This window comes from Callospermophilus lateralis, chromosome 10 (genome assembly GCF_048772815.1).
Source record: "Callospermophilus lateralis isolate mCalLat2 chromosome 10, mCalLat2.hap1, whole genome shotgun sequence".
Taxonomy (NCBI): Eukaryota; Metazoa; Chordata; class Mammalia; order Rodentia; family Sciuridae; genus Callospermophilus; species Callospermophilus lateralis.
This window is the reverse complement of record NC_135314.1, coordinates 88,492,609-88,507,647: the sequence shown is the minus strand read 5'-3', so window position 1 is coordinate 88,507,647 and position 15,039 is coordinate 88,492,609. Positions and strand designations below refer to the sequence as shown.

The 15,039-nt window shown below is 32.7% G+C and overlaps 1 protein-coding gene across 2 annotated transcripts in view; it reads right to left on the bottom strand.

Moving 5' to 3' along the window:
* Positions 1-1,141: 1,141 nt before the first annotated feature.
* Positions 1,142-15,039, bottom strand: part of Tbl1xr1 (TBL1X/Y related 1) — a 151,234-nt gene continuing 137,336 nt past the window's right edge. For both annotated transcript variants that reach the window (XM_076867631.2, XM_076867629.2), the window contains 4 exons: positions 12,084-12,211; positions 11,354-11,519; positions 6,813-6,914; positions 1,142-5,973 (listed from right to left, as the gene is read on the bottom strand). In XM_076867631.2, the coding sequence (XP_076723746.1) occupies positions 5,947-5,973; positions 6,813-6,914; positions 11,354-11,519; positions 12,084-12,211 (423 nt within the window). In that variant the 3' untranslated portion in view covers positions 1,142-5,946. The remainder of the gene's footprint in view (positions 5,974-6,812; positions 6,915-11,353; positions 11,520-12,083; positions 12,212-15,039) is intronic.

Below are 15,039 nucleotides of genomic sequence, written 5' to 3'. Positions count from 1 at the left end.
CAAAGGACTATATTGAAAAACAGTAAACTTTCATTGGCTATGTATTATAACAGGTAAGAAATCTAATCCATGGTAAAGTATAAGAACTATGAAATTAAAAGTAATCCCTTCAATGACTGCTTAAATTAATTTTAGCTTAACTTCAAGCTCACATGGACTCTAATCTTTAGTAGTCCAATACTTTCTGGAAAAGTATAAAATGCATATTAACAATCTATGCCATGCAATAAAAGTTAACCCCTTAAAAACCAAAGATTTAGTTAGCAGTGGCTTATAACTAATAAAACATGGTAAGAGTATACTTGTATTTTTTCTGTTTAAGGAAATGGAAAGAAAAGACAGAAGACCTGGAGAAAGAAGTTTTCTAAAGACAAAATACAAAAATTTGCTCAATGATTCTTCTGAAAAAGTCTGTATGTAACACTGAAGAACTGAGATTAATTAAACCTGGAAGGTGCCTACTATCATTTCTCATAGGCTATTAAGGTTGTAATAACATAAACATCCTGGCAAAGTATGGAAATGAATGTGATAAATGTTCTATATGAAGGGGAAAATATCATTAAGGATATTGAGCCTCCTGCCCTAAAAATTGCCAATAACATGTAGACACTGTTTTGTTCTCAACTGCATGCTAAGCAAACAAATAAATCTGAGGTCTCTTTTAGATTGGTTATGTGAGATAATATCCTTTAAATACAATATTGAGTTTTCAAAATAACTTAAAAGTAATTGCTATCCCTCAGCTGATTAGATGCTCTATTATTCTTTAATAAAAATAGAAAATAATTCCTTCATTTAAAAAAATCTTATCTTCTGCAAGAAGTAATAAAATAGTAGAATTTGTAATTTTATCTATGGGCTTAATTTTTAAGTATTTATCTTGGAAAACAATGTTTATGAAAAACAGTGTTTGGGGGTTCTGATGAAAGTTGTTATAATTGGTAACACTAGTAAGGGAGAAAATAGACATGTTATGAAGGCTAACTCAGAGCAAGAAGGTTTATTCTACACAACACTGGAGGAAATAAAGTAATTAAATGTAAACAGGAAATATCATCCCTCTCTCATTACTTAACTATCAAATAGACTATACAAACTACATAGATATCAAAGGTTTTATATATGTACACAGCCAACATAATATCAAAATATATTTTATTCTGGACCTCTTTCAGATCTGATTCAAATTACAGTTGTCAAAGCAATACAATGCAAAGGGAATCTGCAACAACAACAACAAAAAATGTGCCTAGAAAGGATAAAAGGGTCATTGGGGACAAATCATTGTGATGTGGAACCAAAATACATCATAAGTGTAATTAACATGGTCCAGGACAGCATAGAACATCTATATCAGTCTTCCTTACACAATAATCATGAAAACTGAACAATAAAGTTCTTTAACATGTACAAAAAACTGTCATGGGCTGGTTTACACTTTTACAACAGTTTTAAAGTTAACTGGATAACTAAAGAAATGATGCAGACATTTTAATCCAGTGCTATAGGTAGGCTCACAGAATTAGACCCAAAGGATTTGTAAAAATTAAAATGAAAACATTATAGCTACAATGTCAAAGTCAGGAAAGAGAAAATTACTTCTGTATTCAAGGATTACAGAGCTACAAAATGCAGTCTGCCTGGTTTTGTTTTAATGAGATGGGTAAGTACATCAGACTAGATACAACATGCAGAATGTTTTCTTGAACTTATCCAGAAATTCCAAAGACAACATCATGAAACAGCTTACTAGAAAAAAAAAAAAAAAAATATGCCCTAGTTATTCACCCTGCTTCAACACTGGTAACGTAAAGGCAGAAATAAAGAATGCTATCAATACCTCAGAACTACTGATATAAGACATCAAATTTCTAAATCAGTGTATTAAAAAAAGTGAACACTTCCTTTTTTTCTCTCTCCTACATTTAACTAGAATCATGTTAAAAAAACAAAACTGATATTAAATGTGACACTTCAGAGCTACTACTGGAAGGAGTAATTCATAACTCCCCTACCCACCTCCTTCCATCCCTGCTGATTCAGAGAAGGGGGGAAGGGACCAAAAACAAACCAACAAACAAATAAACAAACAAACAAAAACACCAACCAGGGTCTCTTGTAGGTTTGCTGCTATTCCCCAAAATGTTGGCATTTGCTGCCATGCCACAATGTTGGTCCACTGAAACAGGATTTCTGCGGAAACTGTTAACAGTAATTTACCATGTGCAAGTACCTTCCTTACCATATGAGAATAAACATAGGTTCTGTAGAAATGTACAATGTATATAAGAAAATGAAAACTGACTTAAAAGAGTAAATAGCACTGCATTTAAGATTTAGTTTTCTACTTATCTAATAAAACTCGTCATTTTTGCTCGCAGAAGTATGGTCATTTGTGATTCCTTTAATAGCAAAAATGCACAGTCCTCTTCAGGCCTCTACTCATTATTAGTTTACATTACTCTAAACAAAATCAGGCTACATAAACAGATAGCTCCTTAAAAATAGTACTCTCTCATTAAATCTAATTTGACAGAAAGAAGTTTAAGGAAAAAAGGAGTGCTTTTATAAGTTAAGTGAAAAAGTACAAATCTTTGGCCTTTCTCTTGACATTTTTGTATGTCAAAAAGCAAAAAACCTTCGTGTAATTCAATCTAGTGATTACTTTTGCACCATAATTTGTTTTTTACACCACAAAAGGAGGCACTTTCAGTATCTGTAAAAGATGTTTTACCCTAAAACATACTTACCTAGAGAATAATTAATTAAAACAATTTGATACGTTCTAAGACCTATTAGGAAATTACCAGTTACCACTTCTAAAAGTCATTTGAAAGTCAATAATATTACCTGATTGATTGTGGGAAAGGGGACTGGAGCAAATGTAAGTACTTAAGGGATTTCCTACTTAAAAGAAAAAAAAAATTCCTTTATGACATTTAAGAGTGGCAGCTGTTCTTTCTTCATTCTATTTTAATCAAATTTTCCCTTCCTATTTTTCCATATGATCATACATTTCTTACAGTAGCATATAAAACAATGAATTCCATAGACCAACTACTGGATTCAGTTGATCTTCAGGAATAAATTCTCAGGAAAAAAATGGGAGGAAAAATGAGTAAGAACCCCAAATATAGAACTTTACAGGCTGTGAAACTTGGTCTCTTGCAATCATGTTACTGCTCAAATTAGAGACGATCTTATTTTTTTCTATTGGAGCAGCATCGTGGCACATCAGCAGGCAATGATGATGTGAGAACAGCAGCAAAAACAAACAATTGTATGCTCACCAAGAACCCAAGCCTACAAAATGGATACCTTTCAGAGAAGTTTACACTTGAAAGACCCAAGACTTCAGGATAATAAAGCTCTGCATTTATAATCTTTATATGTCCTACTGTGGCTATTATGCATAAGTAAAATAGCTAAAGAATTAAAAAAAAAAAAACAGCAAAGATGACAATATCATAAAAATGTAGCTGTCCATTTTGACAGCTATATTGCAGAATTTCTTGACTATCTTTTAATCAGCTGGGAAAAAAGTCAATAACTGTATGCAAATGAATAAATTGTCCATATCAAAATACAAAAGTACTATCAATAATCACCTCTGACTTTCAGATTTAAATTCAGTGCAATTGACAAATGCATCACTAAAGGAAAATGCAGCTTAAACATACTCAAAACATTTGTGTCTATTCCTGGGAGCACATTTAAAAATTATTGCACAGATTTTTTTATTTTTATTTATTTTTTTTAAACAACAACAGAGGTCAACCAGATGTGAACCTCTAGCAATAAAAGCAGGATTTCAAGTGCCAGATACTCAGCATATTAGGTTTCCTACATAAGTCACAGGGTAATAAGTTCTAAATTATCTCTAATGTGATCCAAAACCCTAAAAACAGCTGGCACAAAACCATCATGAATGACTGCCTCTCTGGATGTAAATCTTAAAAAATATTATTACAGTATCATAGTCCCCACTATCAACAACTGGGGTACATATAACAATGTATTGTGAAAATTAAGTGTATTTATTCTCTTTACCTATAGCAAATGCTACTCTACCTTAGTAAAACCAAGACTTGCTTCAATCAATGCTGTTTTGTAAAAATAGCAAAACAACAAATGCTGCAAATCAAAGCTGCATTAACTTGGGTTAAATCAGTTTCCACTTAAACACAGAACACAGGTTAAAATTTTAGCAGTAAAGGCCTCAAAATAATTATTGACAGAAATAGTGTTGTAAATTTGCTAAGCTTGATAATAAACAATTCCTTAATTAAAATCTGTAAGATATAAATTTGACAACTATTCTCTTCCAAATTGACACTCCTAGATTCTTGTTAATCATGACAAACCCTGGTAATCATACACATAAACATGGCCTCATGCTAACATTTGACTGTATACTTTACTTTCAGTTGCATGAGCACAAGAGATTTGATGCCTGTTATCTTTAAGAAAACACTTGACATAAACAGAGTAAAAGACATGATAGAGTAGTGATTACTGGAAAAAAAAAAAAAATAGCAGCTTAAATCTATCTTATACTTGAAAAAAAAAAATGTAGTCACAAGTACCACAAATGCAGAATCAGAGCAGCAAGGAGGTTAGTGCAATTATCTTTTTTTTTTTTTTAATTCTGAATCACTGCTATTAAAAATACCTTGAAGCAAGTCTTTTGTTTTAAAGATTGTTTTTTAAACTAAGGTAGCAAGCATTTTGCCATGTAATGGCAGTGTTATATGCCGTTATCTTGCTTTGTATAAAAGAAAAACAACATGAGAGATTCTTAATACTGGAGTTTGGTTACATTACATAGTTAAGCTTCTATACAGAATGATGGACACTTTGAGAAGCTAATCCTTATCCAGAAACGTTTTAATCTCTTAGAAAACAAAGCAAAACAAATAAACAAACAACAAAAAACCCAAAACTACTTTGCTCCTTTTCACAATAGTGCACATTTTAACCATAATTCAGTTATGGCTACAAAACATCAGAAGATTTTTTAAAAATGTATCTTCTCTATGGTATTTAAAAAAAAAATTTTTGTGCCCTTCTAGTCTTTAATTGGCAGAAATATGTCCCAAAAAAGAAACTATTGTATTTAAGCCACATCACAAAAAAAGAACCAGAAAAAAAAAAAAAAACAAACAACAACAACAACAACAACAAAAAAAAAACAGAGCATAATACCCTTTTACTGATGTGTCTTACAGATTGCCATGACCCAAGTCATATGTTTTCATTTAATTTCAAATTCCCCCTTCCTTCCACAATATGCACCAATTGAATATATGCTCTGGGAGCCATAAAATGTACCAAACATTAACCTCTTCAAAAGAATGCATTAAAATATTTTTAAGATTTTTTTTTGTTTAAAAGGTGAAAAAAATATAAACAAGAAACTGATTCACTCCCTTACTTCATGCATCCATAATCTAAACCAAAAACAAAATTTAAAAGCAAGAACAAACTACTGCTGCAAGTTTTTTTTTAAGTCCATTTTCTCTGTACATACAAACTGCTCACTACTGAAAGGAAAAAAAAAGAATATAATCCATGGTGTCTGCTGATTCAAAGGGGGAGACAAGGCTGTCGTTAGTATCCAAAAACTGGTACATGTATGTATGGTCTGCTTTTATAACGTATATCTCTTTCTTGTTTTTCATATCCAAACTTCTAAATGCTATTTTAGGGGCACAGCAGATTAGATTCCAGCACTTGGTGAACAGAATTCACAAGCTGTGACAAAACTCTGTCATCTTCAGGGTGCAATTTTGTTTATATACACTGTATGTATATATTTCTTTTAGATTTGGCTGTAGTGGACTGGCCATGGTTCAAGTGGGACTATAGCAGTACGTGGGTCAGGGACAGTCATTTTGGCTATGTACACATTCATAGTCGGTCCATGGCTTCCAACTAGTAGCGCTATTTCCGAAGGTCTAATACACAAACCTGAAAGAAATTAAAATAATCAACCAATGTGTTCAGAATTTTTTTTTTTTTTTTTACATTTCAAGTTTAACTTTTCAGAAGTACAATTTCAAATCTGTTTCTCAGTTCTAAGTTCATGAACCTTCAGCAAAATGGGCACTTTACTAACAGAGAAGTTAAAAGATTATCTAAGCAAAGGAAACAACCATAAGCTAATAATATTGGGGAAGAAACATAGCTAGAATTATTAGGGATTGCATTGTTCATGAAAAAGAAGGGGGGAAACATACAAAATAATATTTAGCTATAGCTTCAGTATACAGCTAATGGTTTTCCATCTTCCCTCTGCTTTTTAGAGCTCCAGAAGCCATAGCTGGTATATTTTTAAAAAATGTACAAACTCATCTTGAGAGTCTTTCAATATCACACCTTACTCTGCAGAAATCAACAGCATCTAATCTTCCTTCCCTGAACCACCAACACTCTTCTACAGGAAGGAGAAAGTAGAAATAGGCATTAAAAATTCCAATTTCTCCCAGAGTGAAACTCCACTATATTTAATCTCACTAATGAAGATTTGTGTAAAAACTGTTCCTTCCTTGATTATGAAGAAAATCTTCCAGCAAAAGAGAAACTAAATTTTATTTACATTATTTGAATATAATGAACATAAAGAGTATATAGCCTTCAGGGGAGAAAAAAAAAATCAATATCACTTCTTAAAATTTACTTTGCAAACAACTTCAGTAATTAGTTGCTACTTCGATAAGCCACATTCCAATTGGTAAACACAGGTGCATGCATGCGCACACACATAAACTCACTCTCTCTCACACTCCTTTAGAAACTATTATACTTACTGAACCATCTGATGCACTGGCTCCAACTTTGTCTCCTGCTGCATTCCAGCAAACTTCAAAAATTCCACCTGTTCCCCTATAGCTGTGAACTAGAGCACCTGTCTAAAAAATGAAAAGCAGAATCTTAAAAATTAAAATTACAAATCCAACAGTGAGGTAAAAATATTACATGGTTTTATGTCTAGCAATCAGAGGCTGGACTTAGCTTCAAGTCCAAAATAAGTGCAAGTTCTGAAATGCTAGAAATGTAATGAAGAAAATCTATCAGTTTGCTCTCAAAAGATTACTCTAACACATATTCAGTTCTACTAGTGTTAATGACAACACTTGACTAAGATATCTTTGGCTTGTTTGACACAGACAATAACAGCCATAAATAAAGATTTAGTATGTGACATGAAATACATATTTGTTATTATCACTTAAAAAAGCATGAGTTTTGCTATCATGTTCAAAAACAAAATTAATTCTGTTTGATAAAACATTTCAAAGAGGAAATATAACAAATAAAGATAATCCCAATATAAATCTATTGTTTATACCATATTTATTTATTCAGTAGTCCTTAACTACAGAAGGAAATGGGTCAAAAAGGAGGATAAAATAATATTTTTATTATTATTATTAGTAGTAGTAGTAGTAGTAGTGCTGGGGATTGAACCCAGGGCCTTACGCATGCAAGGCATGCACTTTACCAATAGAGCTATATCCCCAGCCCTATACATTATTCTTGAAAGATGTTATAAGTTAAAAAGAAATGAGCAGGAACACTAATAATTTCATTGATAATTTAGCCAAATTTGGAACTAAATTATTTAATTCCTTCAGTAATGAAAACAAAAATCATTACACTGCTCTAAATAATTACAATTCAGTCCAAAAATGTATATTCCTATGAAGTCAGTCATTAATAGGGCAGAGGGCAGAGGGCAGAAGCCCTGTTTCGAGAACTGGAAAACATGAAAAATGTGCTTCTGGTACTCTGCTAGGACAAATCACAGAAGTGACCCTTGCAGTTTTATGTTACCCTAAAAAGTCAAGCAAAAGAGCAGCTCTAATTAAAAACAACATGATAGCAAACCACATACCTTACAAATACTTCCTAATATAGTCTATACATGTTAACTACTGGCGTGGAATATTATTTTCCTTTCTTTCCTCTTCAAATTCAGTCTGATGATAGTGGCACAAACCACAGATGCTTGCTATGGCTGATTTAAGAATGTGAAGGCCCAGCTGTTTCTTTTGCTTTCTACCTAAAATTTCTGATAATTTATGGGATTAATGAAAACTGAGTATACAGTAAGCCTAGAGTATAGTTAATTAGAAAAGAATGTCATCAACTAAATCTAAACTCAGCTGAGGTATAGAAAATAAAATATGTATAATCTACAGATGTCTTTGGAGTTAAAAACATACTTTTCAAAATACTTTAAGTTTTAACTGGACCACAATTAACCAAAATGGTATGGTCAACAAGTCAGGGTTACGACACTAAAGGGCAAATGGGCCAGATATTGGGAAAAGCCTCAATCATTTACCTGTCAAACACTTAAATAAGGCATTACCCAAGTAATAACAGGAAACAAATGTATGTAGATATGACAAAACAATCATCACTTTCTCCTGCAATGAAAATCCACTAGGTACCATTTTATTACTTTTAAACTTAAATTAAAATGAGGTATCTCATAAACAAAGTGACACAATAAAATATAGTTAGCTGATCAAATGCCCTTATAAGCACAGCAATGTGCTGTACTACTCCCTACTTCATTACCCAAATTTCATTAAAATTGACTTTGTCACAATGAACTAAATGAGAACTTAAAAATGGATCAAATATAAGCAAAGAGTAAATTAACGAATATATTTTAAGGAATGTATTTTGCATAGTAACATAGTAACATAAAGGTACCTCAGAATAAATTAAGAAAAAGAAAAGATGATCTTGGTAGAAAATTATAACATTTTAATGAATTTATGAATAAAAGACAAATAATGGAAATATATTTATGGGTGATAAAATTCAATGACAATGATTTCCTCCAATTTCACCTATAAATTCAAAGCAGTCATAAGCAAATTCCAGAAATGTATATGCTCTTTGCTGGAAATATTAAAGACCAAAGGCGAAGAACAGTAAAGTAACTTTATTTTGCACCATATATAAAAATCAATACCAAAGGAGTTAAAAACACATACAAAATGCTTAAAGTACTTTATGAAAGGAAGCAATAAAAAAAAAATAAATCTGAAAACTAAAATTAAAAACTTCTCCATGATAAACACCATAGTAAAAAAAAATGAAAAGACGGGAACTGCAAGATCATTGCAATCCATATGACCAAAGTGAATTTGTATTCAAAATGAACAGAACACCAACTATTCAATAGGGGTGGGGGGATGAATACACTATAGAAATATAAGGTGAGATGTGTGCACTGAGTGTATCTACTCCAAAAAAAGAATATTCAAATGGAAAATAAGAATTTAAAAAGAAATTAAACTCACCAACAATCAAGGAAGAACAAATTAAAACAAAGTATTATCCACCAAATTGGACAAATATTTAGCAGTTTGAGGATCTCAAGACAGAGAAAAATAGGAAATCCAAAATATTGCTACTAGAAGTAAAAATTTGGTATAAGGAGTCTGAAAGCAGTTTTGTAGGCCCATAATCTCCATACACATTCACAGACAAGTATGTATGTGCACGCACATTATGTATGTGTGGTAAAAGTATTAGAAAAATCTTCATTCATTTGCAAAAGAAAACACATGCAAGAATGTTCACAGCAAATGTTTATAAGCCAACCAATAAGAAAATGAATAAACAGCTACATTCAATGTTCTAGAGTAATCATCATTCTTGACCTACATGTATTCATGTGATTATAATTAAAACATAAAATGGTAAAAAATACAAGCTTTAAATGATATATACAATTTCATACTATTTATGTACAATTTGACAACACAAAACAGTTAATACATGTCAGTTAATACATCATGGGAATAACAAATACGCTGTACAGGTTTGCTTAGAGCCTCTAGGAAGGAAGAGAAAAAAGAAAGGAGGTAAACACTTTAGCTCTATCTACTTTTGTCATGTAAATGCAGAAAGAAAAGGATCTAAAACAAGTGTGGCAAGAGGTTCCTATCAATTAAATCTGGTTGGTAGGCATATGGATGTTCATAATAATATTTTGTTTGAAATATAATTAAAAGTGAAAATGAAAAACAAGACTAATTTAAATGTGTGAAGATTTATATTACTGTTATTTATATTTTGATTCACTTTTACAAATATTCTACTGAAAAGTTTTAAAAGGTTGAGTTAGGTACACAATTAGTGTCCTCTCAGACACAGTTAAAATTTGGAAACAAATTTCTAAAGCATGTACATTTAGTTACAGAATATATCCAGCACAGGCAAATATTCATAAAGAGAGAAAAAGGAAGAGCAGAGACAAGAAAGTAACAGTGAAATATCAACATTAAATATTCACATGTCAAGGGCCTCATTTTTCTAGTATATAAGAAGTAAATAGAAATCAAAAAGATCAATAACTCAAGCAACATGTGTCCTACAACTGCAAAGATGAATGAACAGACAGGTGACTGCAGAGCCTATACTATAAAAGAAATGTGGTACATGGAACACAAAAACTAAAACACGGGACACAAAATTTTTTTAACTTTTTAAAAAATTTCTTTATTTTTATGTGGTGCTGAGGATCGAACTCAGTGCCTCACACATGCGAGGCAAGAGCTCTACCACTGAGCTATAACCCCAGCCCCAGAAAAATTTTTTTAAGAAAAAGAAAGCGATAGGCGGTGCTACTTTTAGGAAAGGACCTGTACACAGCACAGTCTCTGAAAACATCATATGGATTACAAGTTTTTTTTTCCCTAATAATTCACTGTGTTCAGCCATAAAATCTTATCTCGTAATACATTTTTTTGAAGGGCAGGGGAGAACCAGAGATTAAACTTGGGGGCAATTGGCCACTGAGCCACATCCCCAATCCTATTTTGTATTTTATTTGGAGAGAGGGTCTTACTAAATTTCTTAGTATTTTGACGTTGCTAAAACTGACTTTGAACTCACAATCCTCCTGTCTCACCCTCCTGTGCTGCTGGGATTACAGGCGTGCACCATTATGTCTGGCTTCTTAATATATTTTTGATTACTCATATAGAGCTCCTTCAAAGAATTCTTTTAGAAAGTGTCATTTACTTAAATAAATGTGTCTTAAGTTTTCACACTCTATGTTTACTACGCTACTTAAAAAACCAAATATAATAATAAATAAAAATAAGAAATCTAAATCTATTTCTAAATTATGGTATAAATATGAAAATATTTGTTTTCATCTTTATTTAACTGGAAATTCCCCCAAAATGTATTGTATTTTTAGAAGAAATGAAGTAATATTGCATGAGGAATAACCAAAGGGGTGGCGGTTGGGTAAGCAAAAGCAAATGTTTCCCATTAAATCCTTGAGTGTTTTATCATTTAAATAACTTAGACATACCTGTGTGTTCCAGATGTGCACACATTTGTCAAAAGAACCACTTGCCAGATACCTGCCATCAGGACTGAAAGCTACACTGTACACAGGCTCTTGGTGTTTTGTCAAAGTATGGATGCAAATTCCTCGGTCTACATCCCATAACCTAACAGTAGAATCGAAGGATGCACTGAAAAGGGAGGTAAAAAATTTTTTATTATAAGTTATAGAATGCTTTCTCAGACTTGCTCCCAACCTCCCATAGTCTGCTATTCCTAAATGGCTTGCTACAAATCCTTTATGAGAAGCAGACTAGACTGTTAAGATGAAAGTATTTTAGAAAGTAAAAGCTAACCAAAGAGAAAGGCAGCTTTAAACCATCTCCAAATTCCTGAATTGGAAAACATAAATGGGCTAATTTACTGCATTCTTCTCTTTAAATAATCTATTTTTACTGATCCACACAAAATTGCCCATATTTTATATTTTATCTTTTTTTAAAAATGCTGATGAAATTTTATCATACTATGCCTCAATTACTTGCGTTTTAATCAACATTAGATATCACCAGTTGATATTTGATTATTTCCCAGAAATACTACTAAGAAAACCCCATGTTTAAAGCTTTCCATAAAATGTATTCTTGTAAAATAGACTCCTATTTCATGGAAACTTCCCTAATTTTCTGTCATAGTTAGTAGAAGTTATTATTTATAGAAGAATCATAAAAGGAAGAATAAAACGGAAATATCACCTTGCTAACATAAGGTTGGCATTTGGATTATTTGTCCCTGGTCCTGTTGGACTCCATTTAATAGTATAAATTTCTTTATTATGTGCTTGCAAATCATGGACACAATTGTCTTGTTTCATACTCCATATCTAAATAAAAAGGAAAAATAAATATAATTTTTTTCTATAAAATGGAAACATTTAAAATGCTATTTTGCCAGAAAATCAGAACAATTATAGGAATCAAGAGAATATTTATAGAGATTTGTATGCAATGGAATATATTTAACATTTCTCTCTATATAAAAATGATAAATTAGCTTTTAAGCCCTCTATAAATATTCACTATTCTGAGAACTTGAAGGCTGAATTAACTGTAGTTGTTCTAAGATTACTTTGGATACCTTTAGATGATGCAAGTTCAATTTTTAGATGGTGTAAGTTCAATGATCCTAAATTGTTGAATGCCTAGTTTTTATGCTGTTCCCCCCAAAATTATAAATCGCTCTTAAAATATAGAAGTGAAAAAAAAGCAACCTACAACTAATATAATGATAACTCATAGAGAATAAACTAACAGATACAATAATTAAAGTTGAAATGACCACGTGGAGAATAACTTTTCCTAAGACCAAAATGGGCCTATAGTTTATATTATTATTTATATATATATATATATACAGATTTTTAAATGCTTATTATTTTTGAACAAAAATTAACAGAAGTCTGTAACAGAAGTATTTCTTGTATTCAATACAAACATTGGCGGGGGCAGGGGATGGAGGTTTTGCAATATCTTGCCAAACACAAATAGTAACCTCAACTGAAAGAGAAATAAAAATTAGCTGAAATTCACATTTCGGTAATGTAACTAATGGAAGGCAATGAAGCGTTATCATAGTGATATTTTTTTTATGGTTAAGTATTTATAACCCGAAATAAATAAATCTAAAACACGTTTCCAAAACTTATTTTATTAGACCGGTCAATAGCAAGTAATACTATTGGCCACCACCATCTCTTGAAAAACTCTTCTCTACATACTTGCTTCTCTTTCCACTTTTGTCATTACTTCTCAGTTTCCCTTTGGAAACATCCTTCTTGAGTTGGTAATTCTTAAAGAGTTTCTTAAGATTATTCCCTGTCACTTCTTTAAAATCCAAGATGAAGAAAGGCTGAAAATTTCTAGGTCCAACCTATTCCTCCAGCTTGCAACTCAATCCATGACACTAGCCTTCTTTCATTTCCTCATATGTGCCATACACTGTCCCAAAATAATTTTTACTAGCAAACCTTGCAAGATGGGGCCAGACTCAAGAATTGTCTGTCTGAAAACACAGCAAGTACTTATAGGGATGGATGGAGGGGTCCATAAGGTTTCCAGGATAAATTTAGTCTTTTTATTGCAGAAGGAAAACAGTTTTCACAACTGTCGTATCTGCAAGGGGCATTAGTCTGCAGCCATTGGTACTGCAAAGTCAAGAATAAAACTGTATTCAGCAGAGTTAGTTAATGCAGAAGAGGAGTCCAGGTTTCATTCATTTGAGATTTGTGTTAGGTTGTTCTTTACCTCAAAATTCTTTTTCCCTAACTGAGGTATGCCATATTCTTAGGTGAAAGACCTCTTTTTGTTTGTTTGTTTGTTTGTTTTTCCACTCACACAACAAAGAAGGGGGAAAAAAATCCACATTGAAATGTGTATGTGGCATGTTCATTAGGCTCCCTCACTTACTACAAGGTTCTCTGCTATGTATGAAATTTCCCAGTAAGGGTATTATACAATCATACCACAGTAAAATCAAGTTAATACAATTCATAGAATTTTAGTAAAATGCACAAATGCTACCAAGATCTCAAGTATTTAGTGGTCAAATATTTACAGGTACAATTAAACTTTAACTGCACCAACAAATAACTTCCTAATAGTGAAGATAACTTATCACACTTATTATTATCTGATGGTTAATTTTCTGTGACAACTTTATTGAGTCACAGAAATCTAAATTAGGTAATCCAAGAAAAGGAGTTTAATACAAGGAAATAATTTTAGAAATATTGGGAAGAGTGAAAAACAGAGGAATGTGAGGTCCTTCAGAGGTGAACAACTGCAAGAAGACTAAGACTGCAGAGAAAGCAGGAGATGTTTGTCCAGTGGGAACTAAGAGATACAGAGAAGAACCTGACTGGCAAGAGCAAGACCCTTCCCAGAGACCCAGCCTGTCTTTCATTGTATGAACCCATCTGGAAAAACAGGCACAGGAACCTGGGAAGTGTGATTTGCAAAGTGAGCCCCCTGGGTTACAGAACCCAGGGCACAGGGCACAGTATGGTCAGGAATGAATCTGAGAGCAGACTAACAAGAGTAGGACAGCCATCCACACTGCTGCTAGAAGCTGAGATACACCCAGAGCAGCAAAGTACATACACAGTGCTGAGAGAAGTTGATCCACATTTACTTGCTGATTTAGGTTCGATTTTCTAGAAATCATACACTGAGCCAACTGTTTGAGTAAAGTGATATATTAAGGAAACTTTGAGGAGAAACAAGTAAGGTAATAGAGGAAGCAGGATGGAAAAAAGGGAAGAAACCAAGAAAGGATGAGGATGGGGTACTCAAATATTTGGTTAAACTCTACCTCTGGGTGTTTCTGAATGAGAAACAAGTGAAGCAGATTTCCTTTCCTAATGTAGGTAGACATTATGCAGATCTAGTGACAGATGAAATAAAATAAAAAAAGCAGAGGAAGAAAGAATTCTCTTCCCTGGCCTGACTGCTGAGATGGAACATGGGTCTTCAGCTCTTGAATTGAGACTTACATCACTGGTACTCCTGGTTCCCAGGCCTTGTGACTCAGACAGCACCAGCATTCCAGGGTCTCCAGACTGCACACAGCAGAGAGGGGGACTTCCCATCCTCCATAGTCATGTGTACCAAATTCCTCATAATCTCTTACAGATCAACCCTCTCCCCTTCTCAC